This window comes from Montipora capricornis, chromosome 12 (genome assembly GCF_036669925.1).
Source record: "Montipora capricornis isolate CH-2021 chromosome 12, ASM3666992v2, whole genome shotgun sequence".
Taxonomy (NCBI): domain Eukaryota; kingdom Metazoa; phylum Cnidaria; class Anthozoa; order Scleractinia; family Acroporidae; genus Montipora; species Montipora capricornis.
The window spans coordinates 17,037,435-17,046,503 of record NC_090894.1 but is presented as its reverse complement, the minus strand read 5'-3'; the positions used below and the strand labels follow the sequence as shown (position 1 = coordinate 17,046,503).

The 9,069-nt window shown below is 39.8% G+C and overlaps 1 protein-coding gene across 1 annotated transcript; it reads left to right on the top strand.

The window, feature by feature from the left end:
- Positions 1–422: 422 nt before the first annotated feature.
- On the top strand, positions 423–8,540 carry LOC138026930 (zinc finger protein 76-like). Its single transcript, XM_068874398.1, has 6 exons — positions 423–557; positions 851–1,015; positions 2,797–2,881; positions 3,292–3,746; positions 6,325–6,627; positions 7,021–8,540. Exons 2-6 carry the CDS (start codon positions 874–876, stop codon positions 7,584–7,586), a joined length of 1,551 nt encoding a protein of 516 aa, XP_068730499.1. The 5' UTR covers positions 423–557; positions 851–873; the 3' UTR covers positions 7,587–8,540.
- Positions 8,541–9,069: the final 529 nt, after the last annotated feature.

Here is a 9,069-nt window from a genome sequence, read left to right as displayed (position 1 = left end):
TTGGAGAACTCTGAACCACATGCTCATATTGTTATTGTTTTCTGGCGTAAAATAGTAATTTGACAGTCTACAACGCGTTTCCGTTTTTTATAGTAAAATCCCATTCACGATCGCTGCACGTGCAATGCTAATGAATTTATGAATGGCTTGACCCTCGCCCTCCCTCGCCCTCATGTAATGTCATCCCCAGACCCCCAATTATATTTCCAAGATGGCGAGCGGATGCTTTCACTTCCGGCCAAAAATAAAATTAAAGTTACTTTTTATTTAGTCATTGATCTATATTACGTAGGAACTGTAATATTATCTTTTTCTAAACCCTTAATCTTAACTCTTTTATATTGCAGAAATAACAGTTTTTATTAAAATAAAACTCATTTATTCCATATTCCCTTCCGGTTTAGTCCGCAAAGGTGGCTGGGAATTCTTGTATGATAAAGAACTTGGAAAGAATGGAGTATAATCGATAAACCATGATAGTTTTTTATAAGAACAAGACCATAATATAAAACGAAAAGAAGCGGGAAATACGACCAGCTGATCGTATTTAATTGAAGGTATGTTCACACTGTCAACAGCATTCATGTACGGTTTGATAGTGAAGCAGTTCTATTAATTTGACGATTCAAACACGAGGTTTTAAAAAGCTCACATCTTGCTTACGGCTGTCCTAAGATTTGTTTCGAGAAAGAAATCCGAAATATTTACCAAATTATAATTGAAGCTGTTAATTGTGTTATTATTTTCAGCAACGCGCTTATATTAACGCAACTGACTTTAAATTTAAACTTTGGAAAGAGTATCGGGCACTTAATAAAACGATAATACGACACTTTTACCATATTTGCAGTCTGTTTTCCGAGAATTCTTATCATGGATTTATCGGAAGATCAGGGACCTTTGGGAAACATCAATTCAGCGACATTTTCTGCTTCCTCGGAGGTTCTTTCAGAAGGAACGGGTTCTTTGATGACTTGTACCTCAGATGACTGTACAGATGTGGATGCCAAACAAGGTTGACTTTATTTTTGTATTTTCGTGTAGCAGGAGTCACAGTGTCTGCAGACTCCTCGCCCTTTCGCCCCTTACCCCTCCCTTAGGGGGTTTCCCTCCATAAATGTCTCGCTCCCAGGAGGGAGGGGTTAAGAATCAGTCTTTGAATGGACCTAAATGTGATGTAGACAAAACCGAATTTTAGTGATGCAACGGTTCCACCCTCAGGCACCCTTTTATAGGAAAATAATATAAAGCTGCTGTTTATCCAAAGAATTTGTTTTGAATTTATGCACCTTTGTCTCCTGAAGTACCTGCCAATTTTTACCTGTCAAACTTACCTGGGATCACAATTGTGACTTGAAATATTTTTTCTGATTTTGCTTCAGTTAGCTTTAGATATGAAATTAATGCCAATTTTAAGAATAGTGAAACAGGAGTAGCTCAGTTTGGTGACCACTGTTTCAGGGCTAAATACCATGTGTTTTTTTTCAATGCGCAAGCAGGTGGAATTCTGCGAACCTTGTAATTTGATTGGCTCTGGGAGCGAACGGAATTTTTCTATCTTGCCTGCCAACCGGGCGGAATCTTAGCCCTGGTTGCATGAGCTTGTGTCATGACCTTAAATTTCCATTTTTTGACACTGAATCCGTTTGCATACAGAAGTCTTTTATAACAGATGTTTTTTAGACAAGAGACATGGAAATGGAATTCAAATAAAAATATTCCTCTTTGAAACGTTCAGTTTGTAAGTCAGTTACTGCATTCACTATCAAGCGCAGTGCAAGTCAACAATTTAAAAAGTGATTTCAGAGAGGAAGAAAGAGAGAGGGGGTCGGTCTGTATAGCAAAAAACTGTGACCTCAATCTTGAAAATCAAGAGTTTGGCTGCAGGTTTTGGCTATATGGACCTCCCAGTCCATATCTTCCATATCCTCCTCCAGTCCCAGCTGGCAAATAAATAATTATATATATATCTCAGCTCATTAACATTTTCCAGTGCCATAACTGGAGACACCGGTCTTGTCCAGGAGGAACTTTAATTCATTGCAAGGCCCAATGGCAAAGCATTGGGATCATTAACTTGAGGGCAGTCAGATGATGATGAGAGGGAGTTTAAGCAGAGACAACAGCTACGGCATCAACAACACCACAAAGCATGAATGTGTTGGTGAAAAAAAGGAAAAATACTTGTGCTGCACGTGCCACACAAGTTTCCATGCATTTCTTTGCCATACTCCACAAACAATAATAGCGATAACGCTAAGTTATATTTAGGACTGATGTTTTCTTCGACATTGCTGTTGTCCTTGCTAAAACTCCATAATGATGGCAATGGCAATGGATGATAGCAACAACAATGATGAGCTCTCATTACTCTGACAACGTTGACCACTTCAAATAGGCTTAATGTAAACTATCACTTTAGTCTAACCAAATTGGCTGTCACTGCATGAAATCCAGTTTTGCATTAACTCTTCTTCAAAAAAACAAATGGTGTATTGTCTGAGAAAGTAAGATTACCCTCCCATAGATGTTATTTTGCATTGCATTGACTCTCCCCTCCCCTCCCCTCCCTTACCTCTATGGAATGCAATGAAGGCTCATCCTTTTCATTTTGTTATGTTACATATAGTAATGTAATTTTTACCATTTCAGTTTTAAAGTTTCCTTTAATATTACATAAACACAGGCAAATTATTTTCTGAAAGATAATATGAACTGTCAGATATAAGTATCTCTTATATCGTGGTAGAATGGAGAAAATGTTTAATTCTTATAAATGTCTGTTAATTCTTCCAGGTTTGTTGTATATTCAAAGTGAAACTTCTGCCGAGGATAATCAACAGACTCCAGTTCTTGTCTTGCCCAGACATGATTCTACAAAGTAAGAACCAGCAAGCTTGCTTTTCCTGTACAATTTACAAACTTGAACCTCTATAATAGATGAAGTTTGGTAAAAAGAAGTGATCATGTTGGCAGCATCAAGCCAATGTGCCCTGTCAGCGGCATGTAGTTAATTTCAATTTAGTATCTTTTAATATCTGTTCTTGTTAATTTTTTTTTTGGTTTACAATTTGTCAAACCATTTCATTTGTCTAATATTAATTATCATAAATTCTGAAACAAAGAGAAAATCAAAGTTGAACTAGTTTGAAAAAAATTGAACCAAACATGAAATTCAACCATAACATGTCCATCCAAATGAACATATCATCTGCATTTTAATGAAAGACTGGCTTACATGGTTTGAGGAGGAATCCAGCTGCATAAGGTCATACTTTCTTTTTTCACAAGAAGCCCATCAAGAATGTTCCAGTGTGATTATGCAGAATGTGGCAGGACATTTACTACAGCAGCCCATCTGAGGTACCACACGCGCACGCACACTGGGGAAAAGCCTTATTCTTGTTCTCATGAGGGTTGTGGCCGAAATTTCACGTCGTCTGGTTATCTCCGTTATCACCAGTGTACTCACAGTGGAAAGAAAACCTTCAAATGTCAGCATCCTGGCTGCGATCGTGTGTTTGCATGGCCAGCACACATGAAATATCACCTGAAAACACACACTGGTGACAGAGCGTACCACTGTTCTTTTGAGGGATGCAACAAGAGCTTTTATGTGTTGCAGCGACTTAACGTTCACATGCGAGTTCACACTGGCGAAAGACCCTATACTTGCAAAGTTGAAAACTGTAGGAAGTCCTTCACAACGCAAGGAAATTTGAAAAATCACATGAGAATACACACTGGTAAGTTTATCGCGGTTATGACATGAGCAAGTGATCTTATGGACCGAAGAGATCTTTATGGAGGCAGTGTGGTTACGGCGTTTGCCGTGAATTTGATCCTGGTAGTCCCTGGTGTCACAGCGGATTTGGATCCCCCTTCGCAGATTTTGGACCCCCCCCCCCCGCCCCCCCACAAAACATTTCTTTTTCCTAATTTATTCTAACTGCAAGCTTTTAGGAGATGTCCTTTAAGATTTCAACACAAGATCGCGTACTATAATTGATGAAGAAAAGAGCACATATCGTTTCATTTCTGTGACATTTATTTAAGTTAGTAATGCTGAGAACAAGATAACGTCTACGCGTATGTTTTTAATTAAAAAGTACCTACTTTGAAAACATACTTTCTGAAAAACTTTTCTAAAAACCTACTTTCTGAATTATTATCACTTTCTACAAGAAAATTATGTAAGAAAATTATGTATGGTTATGTTTTTACTGAGTTTTGTTAAGGGGTCCAAATCTGCGGAGGAGGGTCCAAATCCGCTAGCAGATATGGACCGAGGGGGTCCAAATCTGCTAGCGGATTTGGACCAGGGGGTCCAATTCTAGGGGGGTCCAAATCCGCTAGGACACCTGGTTCAACATCTCAGCTGCACTTGTAAATAGCCAACTGGTTTTCCTCTGGCAAGTTGGGATTCTCAACAGTTGTTGTTGTTGTTGTTGTTGTTGTTCTGTTCCGTCCTTTCGTTGATTGTGTTTCATGGTCCATTAGTATGTCTTGTATTGTAATGTATTGTATCACCTGGAGTGAGCCATTAATCTTCCTTGAATATTATATCAGCTGACCTTTAAAATTAATGGTTTTGTAATCCAATTAACTCCGCTTGGGAACGTACTGGGAAATGCACACTTTTGGGTAAAACCGTTTTTAGTTGCTGTAATTACTCACCTCTTTCAATCAGCTACCAACTTGAAAACGATGGGCGACGCCCGCTGTTGTTTTTGTATAGCTTTAACTTTTTGGAAACGACTCCGGGTTTTGAAGAAACCACGTTACAGCCAAAACGGTCGAGAAGTTGTTCTTTTGGGAAGCTTCAACAAAACCAGTTGCAGTTAAAATTGTTGGTTTCAATGGTATGAAGTTACCTCTCGTTCGTTGAGTACCAAAATTAATGCTTTCAATAGTGCAACCAGTGCCCTTGTTGAGGATCTCAAAATTTGCAACAGCGGGTTTTTCAAACTTCTTCTATTCGTCGTTGTTCCTCGTTGATTAACTTCTACAAACTAGTATCACGTGAACGCAATGGTAAATCTTTCCTTTAATGTAAAACACTAGTTTCAAGCGTACGGTATTGATGGGTACGGCAATATCAGCGCCACGAATTGAAATAAGAATAGGGAGCGAACTAGTCGTGAAGTGATGACAATAACGTGAATTTATATTTTGAGATGACGTTCTCGTTGCCGTCGCCGTCGTCGTCCTCGTTCCTTAAGCTCGGAGCTTAAGCACGAGCGTTTTTGAGACGCGGACGGCGACCGGAAGTGAGTTGTTTTCCCTTTTAACTTGTCTTCACACAACCATGGTTACATTGCTAAGTATCTTTTCTCCATTAGAGATGATTAGTATAAAAATCTGGGAGACACCACTGTCCTGGAACGCGAAATGTTTTCTTCCGGTTGCCGTCCACGTGTCAAAAACGCGTGTGCTTAAGCTCCCCCGACGCAGCCACGGCGGACGCAACCCGAAGTGAACTTTTTTCATGCCAGGACAGTAGTGTCTCCGAGGGTTTTAAAGTATTCGTCTTTAATAGGAAAAAGATATTTAGCAATATGAAGACAAGTTAAAAGGGAAAACAACGCACTTCCGGTTACCGTCCGTGGCTCAAAAACGTCGCGTGCCATTGTCTGTAAAACTACAATGTAAAGCGACAAAATTTTTAAGACAGTTTTTACGTCAACGCGAGCATACAGCAGTGAATCGTTCATTCTCTATCTTTCGTCAAATCCCTCCAAACTAATCCAGTTATAGGATACGTCGCCTTAAGCACGCGCGTTTTTGAGACGCGGACGTCAATCGGAAGAGAACATTTGGTTGCCAGGACAGTGGTGTCTCCCAGATTTTAATACTAATCATCCCTAATGGAAAAAAGGTACTTAGCAATGTAAATGTGGTTGTGTGAAAACAAGTTAAAAGAGAAAACAGCTCACCTCCGGTTGCCGCGTGCTTAACCTATTGTAAAAAGTAAACGAGATAGCAAAGTACTTAAATATGCGGGCAGTGCAGGCAGAGATGGCACCGTGGTGAGAGCACTCGCTTGCCACCAATGTGGCTCGGCGTCATATGTTGGTCGAGTTTGTTTGGTTCTATACTCTGCACTCTACTCTGCACCGGGTACTCCGGTTTTCCCCTCTCCTCAAAAACCAACATTTGACTTCAATTGCGTTATTGTGTTTTCAGTTTACAGTGTCCCCAATTAGTGCTCCTGTGCTAGAACGACTAGACACTTAAATAAACTTCGTTTCCTTTCATATTTTGAAGTTACTTTTTCGTTGGCTTTGCACGTTGTGGTTGCTATACTGTCCAATTTTTCTTTAGGCGAGAGGCCCTACTCTTGTCCAGTGGAGGGGTGTGGTCGAACGTTTACCGAACACTCTAGCCTTCGAAAGCACAAGTTAATACATACTGGCGAGAAGCCATACATCTGCGAGATCTGTGGGAAGACATTCAGTCAAAGTGGAAGCCGTAATGCGCATCAGAAGAGACACACAGACGTCAACAAGGATATAAAGAACAGGAAGGCGCCAAGTAAACAGCTTCCGGCCTCTGTAATAGTGCAAGGAGATGAAAGAGGGCAACATGGAGAGATTCTGTCGCATATCGAGAACATTGATGAACAAGGTACAGTGAAATAAGCATCAACGGCTGCCTCCCTAAAAGGGCTACGCCTTTGCACCCAGTCATTTTAGTAGTTATTTAGGTTTCAAGTTATTGCTGAGGAAATGGAGTTTTTTCTTATTGACACGAAGCAGTTATTAACGATAACCGTAAAAAGAAACCGTTAAAAGGCAGGTGTTTTCCTTTTATCTATATTTTAGTTTATAAATTAGATTTTAGATTAGTTATTAAGTTAGTTTTTCCATACTTCAATGTAAATGTATACCTGAAGGAAATACCGTGTTTAAATAAAGTTACCTTACCTTACCTTACCTTACCTAAAAAATAACGAAAAAAAGTTGTTAACGATAACCGTATTATGGATTTGAAAGGAAATCTTATTCATTTCTAATACAGCTGGAGAAGATGAAGCGTCCATGACACCGCAAGCACTGGTGTATTCCCAAGATGACCATACCATCGTAACACAAGCCACTGGGGATCAGCTGGTGTTAGCTCAACCTATAGTGGCTAAGGAAGTATCGATAGAAACAACACCAATTCCCACCATGTCTCTTCTGGTACAGACGACTGATGATGCCATGACAACTGCAGATAGGCTCGCACAGGCAACTGCCGACGTTACGTCGCTCGCTGAAACAGTTGCAACTCAACAGGCTGTCATTCACACCATGCTTGATGGAGCGGCCATCATTCCCACAAATGGCCAATCAGAACTGTCGGTTGTGGATCACGTGTTGCCAACCTCCAACGTAGAGCACATGATGCATAGTGTTGTCAGCCAGCATATTCTTAGTGGGCACATACAAAGACCACTCACTGAGGAACTGGAGGCAACGCAAGAGCAGGATGCCGGCACGGTGTCTCATCTGACAATAGACTTAACGGGTTTCATGCAACAAACACAGGAGGAAACTTCACAAAACTCTGACGTGGATATTGCAGCACAGAGCTGTTCCTAAGATTTCTCATGAGTGTTACAGGTCTCGGATCATCAACATAGGTTATGTTAGTAGAACAGTGGAAAGACGTTTTTTTCTAGATTTCGTTGATTGATTTTTAATGCACCATTCGACGAACTCAGTCATCGTTGCATATATTTTGTGATGACAAAACTAGTAAATTGTAGAACGGTATATCCAGAAATGCTGGTATTGGTGCATGTCGATTTTGATAAGCGTCCTAAATTTTTTCCTTGCTCTCCTCCCCAACTTCATCGTTTTCCCAAACCTTAAATCAAGGCTAACCCCAACACGTACCTTATTGTTGAAAATAGGTGAGTTCAAAAGTACTTACATCCACCACCTAGTTTGAAAAATCTTAACTCCCAACACCTTTTGTGGGTAATAGGCGAGTTATTTTTTGTCAACTGAGGTTAACATTTATCATCTCCATAGCAATATCGCGATAAAGCACCATTTCGACTGCCTTTAAACAGTCTCAGCAGTATAGCGGGACAATTGTCTTGGATCCAAGTCTTAAACCTGAAGAAGGCTGGTGTTGACCAGCCGAAATATTGTAACAACGCCTATATTCACGTTGTCTTGACCAACATCTGCAGTATATTTTCTATTTCTGAAGTTTTTTTGTGTGGTCACGATCTATTTTGATCCAACGTAGAGCAAGTTTTGATCGTACACGGATTTTGCAGTGGTTTAATCCTTAGGGACAACTATGTTTAGCAAGTTCTTTTATACTTTGAAGTCAAACTTTCAGGCATATGCGTTCTCTAAACAAACTCGTATGTTGATAAATTAAAATGTCAACAATGACGAAAGTCAATTGGGTAGAAAGTTCTGTTCCTCTCTCCTGCCACTCCACTTTTTCTTTTTTTCTTTAATTGTAACTGTGTAATGTAGATTAGTCGTTTGTATTTGTTGAACTGTGGCGAAGAAATAAAACAAAACAAAAGCTCATCCAAGGGTCTCTTCATATGAGCCCCGTTGGCCAGGCTGGCCCGGTTTCCGAGATTCCCCCGCCCCTTCCTTCGCACCTCTAAATTATCTGTAAAAACTTCAGTGTGTTCATATGAATGGGAGGGCTGGATCGGTTGCCGAAATCTCGGTTTCTCCGTGGGATTGGATTTGAACACTGTAACTTTACTCGGTTATATCTCTGCTTGCGGACAGTGAATTTTTTTCATTTTTTGCATGTTAGCTTAGATTAATTTAAACGCTTGTCTTTCACATTTAAAAATTCTGTCTTAGGTGAAAAAGAAATTAAAATCACATTTCGAAAAAACTGATTTTTTCGAAAAACTGGCCTACAAATGGTTGAGTTTTAAATTTTCAGAGATTATTTCTAACATTTATGTGGTAACGCTGAATGGGAAGATTTCACCTTCCCGTTTTTCCAAGAGAGACAATACATGTTGGTTTTAAAGCTCAAATAAATGCTTTATGTCGTTGCAAGGGTAACGTTATTTTGGAGGAAAATGTGATGTGG

Bases quoted from the DNA above. Each gene is read 5' to 3' on its own strand.
- LOC138026930 (XM_068874398.1), top strand. From the start codon at position 874: ATGGATTTATCGGAAGATCAGGGACCTTTGGGAAACATCAATTCAGCG. The intron at 1,016-2,796 runs GTTGACTTTATT...TAATTCTTCCAG, and splicing joins AGATGTGGATGCCAAACAAG to GTTTGTTGTATATTCAAAGT. The intron at 2,882-3,291 runs GTAAGAACCAGC...TTTTTTCACAAG, and splicing joins CCCAGACATGATTCTACAAA to AAGCCCATCAAGAATGTTCC.